Consider the following 15,935-nt stretch of genomic DNA (forward strand, 5'->3'; position numbering starts at 1 on the left):
CAGCTTGGAGATGTCGGCCCAGCGGTTTCCCAGCAGCCTGTGCGCCTGGCAGATGACGCGGTCCTCGTCCAGCGTCCAGCTGCTCTTCTTCACTGTCGGGTTTAGGTGGTTGTGCCAGCGCTCGCGGCACTGCTTCCCATTACGGGTGTGCAGGTGTTTGGCGACCAGCGACCAGCGTTTCACGCCGTACTTCTGCACCAGCTCTCTGACCTGCACAGGAAGTGACATCGGAGCATGAGCGATGACGGATGCGACGAGGTTCTGACTCTAAGGGGGGCTCATGTGACGGTCCTCACCCTGTGATCCTCCTCCTTCGTCCACGGACCTTTGACCAGGTCTGGATTCTTTATCTGATGCCACCGCCGCTGACACTCCACTGGTGACCTTTGACCCTGAGGCAGACACAGAAGGTGGCGTATGTTCAAACTGCAGAGCCACGAGGCGCTTCCTCACCTTCACTGTAACGGTCTGTGAACTACTCTCTCACCCCGGTCATGGCTGTGGTCACAGGTCGTTTAACCGGAGTGACCCTGAAATCAAACTACTCACTCTGAAATGAAGGGAAACTGAAGACCAGCAGTTTGCTCCGAGGTCGTTCACCAGCCGCTGCAGCTTCTCGTCCTGAGGAGGGAGAGCAGTAGCTCGGTAACGCCTCCACACTGGGCCATATCATACTGTTCACGGTAACACCGGTGTAATGTTGGGCAACGATAGGAAAATGAAAGATGGCGACAGAATATGGGTAAAACGCGCATGCGCAGTGCCTTTGTTTTCATACGCACACGGCGGCGACGCAGAATGAGAAGAGCGAAAGCGGATCGTTGAATGAAACGAGCGGGCCGCCGTTATTACCGTGTTGTTTGGAAAATACGGCGCACTTAAAATCAATCCTTTGATTTTTCTGAAAGTCGACAGAGCCCCTTATAATCCCGTGTGCCTTATGTATGAACTCTGGTTGTGTTTACTGACCTCGAAACGATTTTATGTGCACGGCGCTCGAAAATGTTTCAGTACGACTTTGCTAAGCTACGAAGCCGCACCGCTTGATGGATTGTGGGAGCATTACGGCTATCGTAGGCGGAGCCTCGCGGAGTGATACGTACTGTGCTTCAACATAATGTTACCGTATTGTGTGTGTATGACCTCTTTTTAAGTTTTGTGGATGTTATACATGGTTATGCTGAGGATACGTCGGCCAGTTTCCACTGGAAATGCCTTTTAGTTAAACTGTCAGCACGAATTTGCATTTCCACTGTTACATGTTTATATTTATTTTAATGCACATAAAAAACAGCTGCTTGTTGAAGTGAAAATACATTGATGGGTTTTTCACTAATAAACTTGTGGAGTTGTAAAGCATTTTGTCTCGTGTCAATTATATCGTTATCGCAAATTTTCAAATGTATATCGTGATAAATATTTTTGGCCATATCGCCCTGCCCTACGTCCGAGCATGCTCAGTCAAAGTGTGCGACGTCGGTCTGAGCCAATCGGCTGCACCGTTGCGTTTGATAAACAATGACCAAAGCCCGAGCTTTCACAGCTCACCCGCTAACACGCGTGTGAGGTTAAAGCTGGATTTACACCAGGACAAGTCAAACACGCGGAAGCGGGACATCAAACCCCGAGTCAGCTGTGAGCGCGAGCAGAGAAGCTTCACCGTGGCAACGGGTAAATAAAGAGCAGAGCCTCCACTTTAATCACATGACGGCGTGTCAGTGCTGACCGTCATGATCGTCTTTAACGGGACAAAACATTTGATCGATTTTGGTACAGGCACAGTTTACTGATGGTTATCAGTTGCCCGTAGCAACAGACTGGATCTGCCCTCCAGTCGGTTTTTATAAGAAAGGTGCGGTTTATGACCATTTCATTTTGTCTAGCTTCTCTGCTTAGGCTGGTGCCTGACATTCACCAAGAGGGTGGAGAGCCCCACGTACCCGGGACTCTCCACCCTTTGGTTGTAGATCCAGATGCGATGAGGAGTCCGAGACAACAGCGAGCAGCTTAGGTCACACAGTCTGTTACCATGGTAACACCCACCCACCACTTCATCTTAGAGTTGTTAGCTAACCCTGTTTCCTGGAGTACGTCCCCCAGTTTGACTCAGAGCTTTAGATTCCTGTGCCTTCATAATAAAAGTGTGCAGCTGGAGGGCTTTTACTGTGAAAGAACACAGGATGTGCACAGAGTGTTGCATCGTGTGTTACCTCGTCTTTTGTCCAGGTAGGCTTCTGTAGAGCGGCTCTGGAGAATCGACCCCCCGGGCCGTTACGTGCCCAACAGCTGGAACGACCCTTCATACTGACACAGAACACACATGCAGCCAATCAGCACGCAGCTCTCTGCATAACACTTCAAGTGAATTAAAATCAGTAAACTTCTCTACAGTGTGACCTGCTGCCCCCTGCTGGTGGGAACTGGGGAGAGGCAATGACAAATGTACCAAAATAAAAGCAGCTGCAATGTCAGGTGACGTGCAAGAGCCCACTGGACACAGGAAGTGTTTTAAATAGGTGAGGTCAGACGCCAGTGGGGACAGAACGCACTGTGGCCGATGAAGGGGGCGGGTCCTGGAAGCGTCAAGCCGATAAAACGCATCACGGTGACATCACATCAGACACAGACACGAAATCTGCGCATGCTCGCCAGGACACGTTATCAAGTACACCTGCTCAACTGCTCCTCAGCGCAAATATAGAAAGCCAATCACAGGGCAGCAGCTTAGGGATGAAGAGGAGCTGCCGAGGCTTAAACTGAGCACCAGAGTGATGAAGAAGAGTGACGTCAGCTAACGTGGCAGAGGTCAGAGGTCAGAGGAGTCTGATTCTCTGACCTGACCCTGCAGGAGCAGAACCAGGTCTGCCCCCTACAGGCAACACAGGAGTGCTGTTCAGTTATCGATCGTTCGATGGGACGATCGATAACTGAATCTGTGGAAACAGCCAGTGTGTGTGTGTGTGTGTGTGTGTACTCTCACCAGCACCTGCTGCTCCTGTTGCTCATCTCTGCTGCTCAGAGGGAAACACGAAGACCTGCACGCGCGCACACACACACACACACACACACACACACACACACACACACGCACACACACACACACACACACACACAGTTTCATTTCAGATACAGTAACAAAAGACAAGTTAATGCAAGTAAATCTCCACCTCAGTATTCAGTCTTTAATATTTGTGAACTTCATTAATTCTAATAAACTGAATCAGACTCGATTCTTCTCGGTGTTCACTTTTCTGTCTTTTTCTTTTTTTAATGTCAATGTCTTTTTTTGATTAAATTAAAAAGAGACTGTAGTTTGATGGTTTTCCTTTGAATACCTGCAGACTGATGTGTTCAAACGCTTTCAGCGCTGCCTGTTGACTGTTCCCTTAAATGATTCAGAGCTCTCTCCCACAGATTTCCGCAGACTTGAATTAGCAGATTTTAATTAAAATTCATTTAAAATTAGACTCTTTCAAAGTAAAAGCCTCACGGGGCTGGCCGTTGGTGGCGGTTAGGCTAGCAGCGTTAGCAATGGGCTAACCCGAGAGCCGCGGGATGGAGACTTCAAACCGCGTTAAAGTGTCAGAGAAACTTTAACTTTAACTCGGTGCCTCTCTGGGCCCTCTGTCCCGTACAGCAGCGGTCCAGTCTGAGACGGTTTTCCCTTTAACTAGTCAAAAAAAACAAAACAAAACGTTTTTCTGTTAACTTACCGGCAACAATTGGAAGGAGAATCACGTGAGAGTACTGGAAGTCTCGTTCTGTGATTGGGGAGGCCTCGATGACGTAATATCGCGGTTTAATTTTTTTTAATGTACCCCTTGTTCCTCTCTCCTGCATGCAAATGCATTCATTTTTAATTTTATTTTGTTGTCCTTTTTCTTCATTTCACGTATTTATTTTTGCTGGTTTTTTTTGTTTTCTCTGTGATCCGTCTGTTTTATTATTTTCTTGTACGGATACAGTCAGAATTACAACAATCAGCATGATAACAACAAGCTGAAATTTAAATAATATTACCAAAGAAGTGAAATCTCCAAACTGAATCTAACTCATTTTGAAATGTAATCTGGTTTCTTTTGTTTTGTTGTCCCGCTGACTGTTCAAGGTTTGTTTTTTTTTACATGATGCTATAAAAACACCCATCTTCACTCTGACCACGCCTCTCTACAGGTGGATGCTGGATGTCATTAAAGGTGAAGATGACAGCTCAGTAGTGGCAAGTTACATCTCTAAGGCTACGTTCACACTGCAGGTCTTAATGCTCAATTCCGATTTTTTTGTCTGCTTGTTCACACTACAAATAAAATGCGACAGCAAACGCGCTCTAGTGTGAACGCTCAAGCGCCCGCATGCGCAAAAGAAGACGTCACACACAACGCGCTCTGTTTAGACCCAGAGCAACAGTATTGTTTGACTGATGGCCCTTATTATAAAGACTTCGGACTTCACGTTTCCCAATTTTTGCTTTAAGTTATTTTGTTATTTACATAATAATGTAAATAACCTAATAATGATCCTTATTGCTGTTTAAGAGAGGAGCGGTGCTTCAAAGGATAGCTGCAGATTTCTGTCAGAATCTGCAGATTATACAGGACAAATAAAATGTTTACGTTGTCTTCCCAACAGTTTCACTGACATCTACACTGGATGGCCAAGAAGCGTTCGCGATGTCTTCTCGGGCGCTGATAATTGGCTTCAGTCTTGTGTCGGTGACGTAAAAGGCGGATTTAATGCGACTTGACCGTTCAAACAGCAGTCGCTTTCTGAAACATCGGATATGTATCGGATTCAGCACCACATACGAAAGTGACCCAGATCGGATTTGAAAATATCGGATTTGCGCCGTTCACACTGTCACACCAGGATCGGATATGAGTCGCATAGGGTAAAAAAAAAATCGGATTTGATGCGCTTTCGCCTGCAGTGTGAACGTAGCCTAACAGCAACAAGACGATCCTTCATTAGAGACAGAAACTTTCACCTGACACCTGAGAGATTACAAGGGCTGTGTCCCTGAGACCGCACGCTTGAAGTACACATTTTGAGTGCGGTTACGTCACCGCCACGCGATCCCAATTCGAAGTGTGCTTCAAATGCATACTCCAAATGCGCCGTCGATTTCCCCAAATATCAAGCGTGGTCCGGTGCACGCTTCGTGGTCCCATATATCCCACAATTCATAGCGCGGCGGTGGGTGTGGAGAATTTTGCCGCAAAATACGGCAGACGGGAGCGGCCAGAGGTTTTTTTATTTTTCCCCCAAACTTTATTGAAATCATAAAGCGAACAGTCAGTCATTCCAGTTCAGTTTGTACAGTAGACATACAAGGAAAATAAGAGTAACAATATACAGCACAATGAAATAAGAAGGATAAATAAATACAGGATAAAAAAGAAAAAAGGGGGAATGTGACAGACTTCATAACAACTTTGTACTTGAAAGTTGTGACAGCTCATTCGTTGAACATTTCTGAATGAATTTCAATCAATGATAAACCTTTTTCATTGGAAGTTAATTTAAGAGAGTTTAAGTAATATTCAATTTCAATCAAAAACAAATTAAATGATGGGGTTGAGTTTTGAAATTTACATTTATGTATACGCGTAGTGCGCGTACTTCAAGCGTGCAGACCCTGAATTGGGACACACCCAGGGAGTCTGATAAAGGCATATCCACCCTGAGCCTAACTTCACCTTTGACCCCACAGGTGTATTTTGCTTTCCCGGGACTGTAAATCTGTGTCTGAGGTGTCTTTGGCTAGGTCTGAATATCTGAAGTAGCTTTTCAGATTCACAAACTGTGAAGTTCTTATTCATCTAAGAATAAAACATCAAAAACTGCTCCTTGTGCTAGCTACAGCTAGCTGTTTATTTTCCAGACCTCCCGTTTACATTCCTGGGCGCCCCCTGTGGGTAGCTTCTTTAATAGCGACTATCATTACACAAACCCCTGCTGGTTCTTTTGTTGTGTCTCTTTGTATAATGACAACAATTCAACAAAACTGAGTCCGATTGAACTAAAGATAGTTGCTGCTAGCGACACTCTGAGGTCATTCACATGCTTCAGCACATCCGTGATGGCAGCAACGGAGGTTTTATTCTTGTTTATGTAGTTTAAAAACGACTTTTTCCGTTTACAGCGTTCAGAAAATGGTAGCCCAATTTGGAACAATAGATATATACTGATGAACAGAAAATCTATTTTTATTCAAGATTGGTTATCAAAAGGTGTTTGGGCAATTGCCCATTTTGTAGACGAGGAAGGACATGTTCTAGGACATCAAGATTTTTGCCAAAAGTTTAATATCCAATGTTCTAAAAGTTAATTTAATCGGGTTATAAAATCCATTCCATTGTCACTTAAAAACATAGTTGTAAATGATATAATATATTCTGACATCTCCCCCAAGTTAAGGCAATTATATATAGATGGTATTCGATTTTGTGATGTTAAATGCAATAATAAGTTTCTTAGATCTTCACTAAGGAGTCTTTATTCTCCAAATTTACTTAGACGTAATTACATATTAAAAGATTTCCAAAGGGAAGAAATCGAAAGAATAAGAACTGATTATATCGCCTTCCCTATCCCTCCTAAAGGGAAAGAAGTCCAATTTAAAATCTTGAATAAAATTTACCCGACAAATAGACTCCTTGGTGCTAGATTCAAAATAGAAACGGGTAATTGTGTATTTTGTGAAACAGAAGAGGAGGATTTGGACCATCTATTCTTTTTGTGCAATTTTATACAAATATTTTGGTTGGATTTTCATACCTGGCTTTATCCAGTGGGATTCAAATTACCCCATTTACCTTAAATATGATAATGTTTGGAGTGTTTTTGAAAGAAAAGAAAGCTAATTATGGTGTTAATGTGTTATTAGTCCTGTGTAAGCAGTTTATACATAAATGTCGTTTTTTAAAGACCAAACCAACACTAGCTTACTGGAAAAACGATTTAAACCTGTTGGTTAAATCTTTGACCTTAGTTAAAAAGAAAAGGGCTGCTTTTTTGTTTCCTTTGTGGAAGATTTTGATTTAGTGAGTTAATAATCTGTTAAATTATGTGACCCCATCTTTATATTTTCTTTTTACTATGTATGAAAGTTGCTAATATGTAAGGAATGTTTATTCTCTGAATCTGTAATATATGGTGCATTTTGTTTGTATGTTAATATTACTAACTAGAAAGTGCATTTTCTGAAGAAACTGCAGTGTGAATGCTTGAATCTGAATGTATGCACTGAAATGAATTAATTGCTGAATTTTGAGTTAAAAATATTGAATGAGATTAAAAAAAACCAAAAAAAAAACCGAATTTAACCTGAAAACAAAGGTGCTGAACTGCTAAAAGCTGAAGGTCACACAGAAGAAAGAGTTGGAAAAAAACTGAAAATGTTTTAAATGTAAATTAGAAAACCCTAAGAAATGAGAAAAGAACATTTAGAGTCAGAAAACATCTGAAAGAATATTAAAAGGTCATATTCTTTGAATCACTGAATGACTCAAATGTGATCCCTCCACTTTGATCCACACAGTTTAAAAAGTTTAAATGCCTGAGCTTTGAAAGATACGGTGTTGGAAAGAGAACAATAATGGTGACGTTTTGAGGGTAAAATGATGGCTGTAACACTGTGGACACAGCAGCAGTTGAAAGAGAAGTGCTTAAGATGAATCTTGGTACAGTGGCAGGCAGAGCTCGTTAAGCAGGCAGGTGTGAGCCTGGTTGCTATAGTGACCGCACCCAATGGCTCCATACACACGTACACAGACATGCGCCTCACTTTTGCTGCTTAAAATGAACAGAAAAGTCAGGCCGAAACAAATCGTTCCCAAATGAAAAGTAAAAGTCGTATTGACAAAATTCTTTCACCGTGAGTGACAGCAATGTCTAGTCTACTGAATTCTCAGTTTTCATGCCTGTGGAGTTTATTATATGGACGTGGTGACAGTGGAAAGACACCATGCTCTTCTGATTTTCAAACGAACCTTCTGAGCCATTTTAACATTAGAGTCTATGGAAGAGTTGGAGGGAGGAGGCTGTGCATTGGTGACATTTACGAAAGAACCATAACACCTAGGACAATAGTAAACACATTGGATGAAAGAGGACAGCGATGGCTACGTTTTGAGGGTAAAATCATACCTGTAGAGCAAACGCTGCGGACACAGCAGCAGTTTTAAAAAAGATTTTAAGATTATTTTTTTTGCTCCTCTCACTCTAGCAGTTGAGCTGTCTCACTCTAGCCCCAACATTCCGTCCCATACACACCCATTATAAACTCTGAAACGGGTGAAAAAACATCATGAAACTTAAACTGGAACTGAAGAAAAAGTATAATAGATATTGAAAAGATAAATACAAGTTGAATAGTTGAATGTCTTGTCTTCGTTTTAAAGTTTGAATGGTGGCTCTATGTCAATGTATGTGGAAGTAGATACAGTTTAAAGAGGAGGAAGTTGAATGAGAATTTGAAGGGTCTCCCCATTGAAATACATTATAAATTTTTGTTGAAAAAAGTTGAATAAAATTAAAAATATAAATGTTAAAAATGAGAAAAATAGAAGCAATGTTGTCCAAAAGAATAGGAATCTAACGGTGTTTGAATGGTTTTTCTAAGTTGAACGGTTTTGAAGGAGTAGGCTTTCAAAAAACGTACGGAATAGATAATAATAAAATAGAACTAGAAAGTGCATTTTCTGAAGAAACTGCAGTGTGAATGCTTGAATCTGAATGTATGCACTGAAATGAATTAATTGCTGAATTTTGAGTTAAAAATATTGAATGAGATTAAAAAAAAACAAAAAAAAAAAACGAATTTAACCTGAAAACAAAGGTGCTGAACTGCTAAAAGCTGAAGGTTACACAGAAGAAGGAGTTGGAAAAAAACTGAAAATGTTTTAAATGTAAATTAGAAAACCCTAAGAAACGAGAAAAGAACATTTAGAGTCAGAAAACATCTGAATGAATATTAAAAGGTCATATTCTTTGAATCACTGAATGACTCAAATGTGATCCCTCCACTTTGATCCACACAGTTTAAAAAGTTTAAATGCCTGAGCTTTGAAAGATACGGTGTTGGAAAGAGAACAATAATGGCGACAATTTGAGGGTAAAATGATGGCTGTAACACTGTGGACACAGCAGCAGTTGAAAGAGAAGTGCTTAAGATGAATCTTGGTACAGTGGCAGGCAGAGCTCGTTAAGCAGGCAGGTGTGAGCCTGGTTGCTATAGTGACCGCACCCAATGGCTCCATACACACGTACACAGACATGCGCCTCACTTTTGCTGCTTAAAATGAACAGAAAAGTCAGGCCGAAACAAATCGTTCCCAAATGAAAAGTAAAAGTCGTATTGACAAAATTCTTTCACCGTGAGTGACAGCAATGTCTAGTCTACCTAATTCTCAGTTTTCATGCCTGTGGAGTTTATTATATGGACGTGGTGACAGTGGAAAGACACCATGCTCTTCTGATTTTCAAACGAACCTTCTGAGCCATTTTAACATTAGAGTCTATGGAAGAGTTGGAGGGAGGAGGCTGTGCATTGGTGACATTTACGAAAGAACCATAACACCTAGGACAATAGTAAACACATTGGATGAAAGAGGACAGCGATGGCTACGTTTTGAGGGTAAAATCATACCTGTAGAGCAAACGCTGCGGACACAGCAGCAGTTTTAAAAAAGATTTTAAGATTAATTTTTTTGCTCCTCTCACTCTAGCAGTTGAGCTGCCTCACTCTAGCCCCAACATTCCGTCCCATACACACCCATTATAAACTCTGAAACGGGTGAAAAAACATCATGAAACTTAAACTGGAACTGAAGAAAAAGTATAATAGATATTGAAAAGATAAATACAAGTTGAATAGTTGAATGTCTTGTCTTCGTTTTAAAGTTTGAATGGTGGCTCTATGTCAATGTATGTGGAAGTAGTAAGAGTTTAAAAATGAGTAAGTTGAATGAGGATTTGAAGGGTCTCCCCATTGAAATACATTATAAATTTTTGTTGAATAAAGTTGAATAAAATTAAAAATATAAATGTTAAAAATATGAAAAATAGAAGCAGTGTTGTCCAAAAGAATAGGAATCTAACGGTGTTTGAATGGTTTTTCTAAGTTGAACGGTTTTGAAGGAGTAGGCTTACAAAAAACGTACGGAATACAGAATAAAATATAACTAGAAAGTGCATTTTCTGAAGAAACTGCAGTGTGAATGCTTGAATCTGAATGTATGGACTGAAATGAATTAATTGCTGAATTTTGAGTTAAAAATATTGAATGAGATTTAAAAAAAACAACAAAAAAAAAAACGAATTTAACCTGAAAACAAAGGTGCTGAACTGCTAAAAGCTGAAGGTTACACAGAAGAAGAAGTTGGAAAAAAGCTGAAAATGTTTTAAATGTAAATTAGAAAAACCTAAGAAATGAGAAAAGAACATTTAGAGTCAGAAAACATCTGAAAGAATATTAAAAGGTCATATTCTTTGAATCACTGAATGACTAAAATGTGATCCCTCCACTTGGATCCACACAGTTTAAAAAGTTTACATCTCTGAGCTTTGAAAGACAAGATGTTGGAAAGAGAACAACGATGGCGACGTTTTGAGGGTAAAATGATGGCTGTAACACTGTGGAGACAGCAGCAGTTGAAAGAGAAGTGTTTAAGATGAATCTTGGCAGAGTGAGAGAGAGAGCTCGTTAAGCAGGCAGGTGTGAGCCTGGTTGCTATAGTGACCGCACCCAATGGCTCCATACACACGGACACAGACATGCACCTCACTTTTGCTGCTTAAAATGAACAGAAAAGTCAGGCCGAAACAAATCGTTCCCATATGAAAAGTACAAGTCGTATTGACAAAATTCTTTCACCGTGAGCGACAGCAATGTCTAGTCTACTGAATTCTCAGTTTTCATGCCTGTGGAGTTTATTATATGGACGTGGTGACAGTGGAAAGACACCATGCTCTTCTGATTTTCAAAAGAACCTTCTGAGCCATTTTAACATTAGAGTCTATGGAAGAGTTGGAGGGAGGAGGCTGTGCATTGGTGACATTTATGAAAGAACCATAACACCTAGGACAATAGTAAACACATTGGATGAAAGAGGACAGCGATGGCTACGTTTTGAGGGTAAAATGGTGGCTGTAGAGCAAACGCTGTAGACACAGCAGCAGTTTTAAAAAATATTTTAAGATTAATTTTTTTGCTCCTCTCACTCTAGCAGTTGAGCTCTCTCACTCTAGCCCCAACATTCCGTCCCATACACACCCATTATAAACTCTGAAACGGGTGAAAAAACATCATGAAACTTAAACTGGAACTGAAGAAAAAGTATAATAGATATTGAAAAGATAAATACAAGTTGAATAGTTGAATGTCTTGTCTTCGTTTTAAAGTTTGAATGGTGGCTCTATGTCAATGTATGTGGAAGTAGTAAGAGTTTAAAAATGAGTAAGTTGAATGAGGATTTGAAGGGTCTCCCCATTGAAATACATTATAAATTTTTGTTGAATAAAGTTGAATAAAATTAAAAATATAAATGTTAAAAATATGAAAAATAGAAGCAGTGTTGTCCAAAAGAATAGGAATCTAACGGTGTTTGAATGGTTTTTCTAAGTTGAACGGTTTTGAAGGAGTAGGCTTTCAAAAAACGTACGGAATAGATAATAATAATAAAATAGAACTAGAAAAATTTGCATTTCCTGCGAAAATGCAGTGTGGATGCTTAAAGCTGAAGCTGTATGCAAAAAGTAGCTGAAAAAGCTGAAAAGTTGCAGAAATTGTAAAAACTTTGCAGAAGCAAAAGAAGTTTGCTAAAATGGAATAACTTAGCAGAACTGCAATATCTTAGAGGAAACATAATACTTGGCAGAAATACAATAGCATAGCAGAATTTAGCAGAAATATTGTAACTTACCAGAAACATGATAACTTCTCAAAAATACAAGAATTTAGGAGAAATAGTATAAGATAACAGAAAGAATATATTTAGCCAAAAATACTTAAACATTACAGAAACACTATGATTTAGAAAAATAGTACAACAGAGCAGAAATATTGTGATTTACCAGAGACACTGTGATGAACTATGAATATTGTAATTTTAAATTGAGACTATGTTTTAGCACAAATATTATAATTTGGCAGAAATACTATAATTTAGCAGAAATACTATATTAAGCACAAATCCTATAAAAAGCAGAAATGGTATGATTAAGCACAAATACTACATTTAGTAGAAATACTTTGTTTTAGCACAAATCCCATAAAAAGCAGAAATACTGTACTATGATTTAGTAGAAAAACTATAATTAATCAGAAATACTAAATTTAGCAGAAATACTATATTAAGCACAAATACTATGAAAAGCAGAAATAGTATGATTAAGCATAAATACTACATTTAGCAGAAATACTATATTAAGCACAAATCTTATAAAATAGCAGAAATAGTATGATTTAGCACAATAGTAATAAGTTAAACAGAAAAATTGGAAAAGCAAAATGGACAGCTGAAAAAATGCTGAACATGCTGAGGGTCCCTCAAATATACTTGTTAAATGACAAAAATCTGCAAAAAAATTTATTACAGCCACACAATCACAAATATGTACACATGAGGAAACACACATGCACAGAGAGACCCACACACAAGATCCAATTCAGTCAACCAGTCTAAATATATTGAATTTAAATCTTAGAATGAGATCATCCCATTAAAAGCCTTTCTCTCTCTCTCTCTCTCTGTCACACACACACACACACACACACACACACACACACACACACACACACACACACACACACACACACGGAGAGAGAAGTAAGTTTCTAGGTCAGCCTGGGAGCTGGTGAATTTGAATCCACCAATCAGAGAGGCTGTGCACTTTTCCCCACCAAAACAGGTGCATCTGTTTACACACGCAGCAGCACAGAGAGACACAGGATTTTTGCAGTCTATTTCTCATAGTGACGACTCCCCTCAAACAAATGACCGTAATTTCCTAACCGTAGGGGCTAGAACGGTCATTCTTACACCGTTTTGTTCAGAAGAGATGGGGGAATCTTCAAGTGTTGACAATTTAATATTAAAATATGAATTTTTAGAGATATATGACACGGATGACTTGTTGACTTAGAAGCCACGAATTCCCCAATATGCAAATTTGAATACCTGGAGCCCACATACATGATTGGCTGGCTGGGAAGCTGTGCAGGCCCTGATTTGTGGATTTGAATTCCTCAGCCCTCAGATATGATTGGCTGGCTTAGAAGCCATGAAGTCCCCAATATGCAAATTTGAATGCCTCAGGACACATATATGATTGGCTGGGAAACCGTGCAGGACCTGATTTGAAAATTTGAATGTCTAAGTCCTCACAGAGGATTGGCTGCCTGGGGACCAGGCAGAAATATATAGAAATACTATGATTAAGCATAAATACTACATTTAGTAGAAATACTATGTTTTAGCACAAATCCTATAAAAAGCAGAAATACTATAATTTAGCAGAAATACTATATTAAGCACAAATCCTATAAAAAGCAGAAATAGTATGATTAAGCATAAATACTACATTTAGTAGAAATACTATGTTTTAGCACAAATCCTATAAAAAGCAGAAATACTATAATTTAGCAGAAATACTATATTAAGCACAAATCATATAAAAAGCAGAAATACTATATTAAGCACAAATTCTATAAAAAGCAGAAATACTATATTAAGCACAAATCCTATTAAAAGCAGAAATACTATATTAAGCACAAATCTTATGAAATAGCAGAAACAGTATGATTTAGCACAATAGTAATAAGTTAAACAGAAAAATTGGAAAAGCAAAATGGACAGCTGAAAAAATGCTGAACATGCTGAGGGTCCCTCAACTATACTTGTTAAATGAAAAAAATCAGCAAAAAAATCTATAACAGCCACACAATCACAAATATGTACACATAAGAAAACACACATGCACAGAGAGACACACACACAAGATCCAATTCAGTCAACCAGTCTAAATATATTGAATTTGAATCTTAGAATGAGATCATCCCATTAAAAGCCTTTCTCTCTCTCTCTCTCTCTCTCTGTCACACACACACACACACACACACACACACACACACACACACACACACACACACACACACACACAGGGAGAGAAAAGTGAGTTTCTAGGTCAGCCTGGGAGCTGCTGAATTTGAATCCACCAATCAGAGAGCCTGTGCACTCTTTCCCTCCAAAACAGGTGCATCCTTTTTACACACGCAGCACAGAGAGACACAGGATCATTGCAGTCTATTTCTCATAATGACGACTCCCCTCAAACAAATGACCATAATTTCCTAACCGTAGGAGCTAGAACGGTCATTCTTACACCGTTTTGTTCAGAAGAGATGGGGGAATCTTCAAGTGTTGACAATTTATCATTAAAATATGAATTTTTAGAGATATATGACACGGATGACTTGTTGACTTAGAAGCCACGAATTCCCCAATATGCAAATTTGAATACCTGGAGCCCACATACATGATTGGCTGGCTGGGAAGCTGTGCAGGCCCTGATTTGTGGATTTGAATTCCTCAGCCCTCAGATATGATTGGCTGGCTTAGAAGCCATGAAGTCCCCAATATGCAAATTTGAATGCCTCAGGACACATATATGATTGGCTGGGAAACCGTGCAGGACCTGATTTGAAAATTTGAATGTCTAAGTCCTCACAGAGGATTGGCTGCCTGGGGACCAGGCAGAAATATATAGAAATACTATGATTAAGCATAAATACTACATTTAGTAGAAATACTATGTTTTAGCACAAATCCTATAAAAAGCAGAAATACTATATTAAGCACAAATCCTATAAAAAGCAGAAATAGTATGATTAAGCATAAATACTACATTTAGTAGAAATACTATGTTTTAGCACAAATCCTATAAAAAGCAGAAATACTATAATTTAGCAGAAATACTATATTAAGCACAAATCATATAAAAAGCAGAAATACTATATTAAGCACAAATTCTATAAAAAGCAGAAATACTATATTAAGCACAAATCCTATTAAAAGCAGAAATACTATATTAAGCACAAATCTTATGAAATAGCAGAAACAGTATGATTTAGCACAATAGTAATAAGTTAAACAGAAAAATTGGAAAAGCAAAATGGACAGCTGAAAAAATGCTGAACATGCTGAGGGTCCCTCAAATATACTTGTTAAATGAAAAAACCAGCATAAAAATGCACAGGGAGAGAGAAGTAAGTTTCTAGGTCAGCCTGGGAGCTGCTGAATTTGAATCCACCAATCAGAGAGCCTGTGTACTTTTTCCCGCCAAAACATGTGCCTCTTTTTACACACGCAGCACAGAGAGGCATAGGATTATTGCAGCCTATTTCTCATAGTGAGGACTCCCCTCACACAAATGACCATAATTTCCAAACCGTAGGGGCTAGAGCGGTCATTCTTACACCGTTTTGTTCAGAAGAGATGGGGGAATCTTCCAGTGTTTACAATTTATCATTAAAATATGAATTATTAAAGATATTTGACTTGTAATGCACCATAACTGAGTAGAGCGAAGCAAAAACTGCCTTGACTTGCCCTCAAACAACGCTTTCTAACTCGAAATCTATTTGGAGTATCGATATCATTCTTTCACCGTAAGAGACAGCAGGCTTTGGTGAACAATCATGGAAATTTTCAGGTCTCTGTGGAAATCCAACAAAAAGTTATGACGAGAGAAAAAAGTGGTTCATTTCCACAGTTTGAAATCTGAAGAAATCTGAGCGAAGGACGAATTTCCTACCCTCAAACAAGTCCAACTCATTTCAGAACGGTAATAGGTGAGAAAGAAATTCTTGAATTGTGAGCGTCAGGGGTGTCTGAAGATATTCGGGGACAAGCCTCATGTCTTAACTTTGCTTC

The 15,935-nt window shown here is 39.2% G+C and overlaps 1 protein-coding gene across 1 annotated transcript in view; it reads right to left on the reverse strand.

Moving 5' to 3' along the window:
• The window catches only part of LOC146612705 (uncharacterized), an 8,840-nt gene extending 5,834 nt beyond the window's left edge, over window positions 1-3,006 (reverse strand). The window contains exons 1-5 of the mRNA XM_085377433.1: window positions 2,981-3,006; window positions 2,211-2,304; window positions 550-621; window positions 297-392; window positions 1-210 (exon numbers count right to left, since the gene is read on the reverse strand). The exon at window positions 1-210 is cut by the window's left edge and continues 11 nt beyond it. Coding sequence (XP_085233559.1) covers window positions 1-210; window positions 297-392; window positions 550-621; window positions 2,211-2,304; window positions 2,981-3,006 — 498 coding nt within the window. The remainder of the gene's footprint in view (window positions 211-296; window positions 393-549; window positions 622-2,210; window positions 2,305-2,980) is intronic.
• Window positions 3,007-15,935: the final 12,929 nt, after the last annotated feature.

The sequence above is a fragment of the Diplotaxodon limnothrissa genome, linkage group LG18 (assembly GCF_057381915.1).
Source record: "Diplotaxodon limnothrissa isolate DT_005_m linkage group LG18, D_limnothrissa_male_GT1.1, whole genome shotgun sequence".
In the NCBI taxonomy this organism is placed as follows: domain Eukaryota; kingdom Metazoa; phylum Chordata; class Actinopteri; order Cichliformes; family Cichlidae; genus Diplotaxodon; species Diplotaxodon limnothrissa.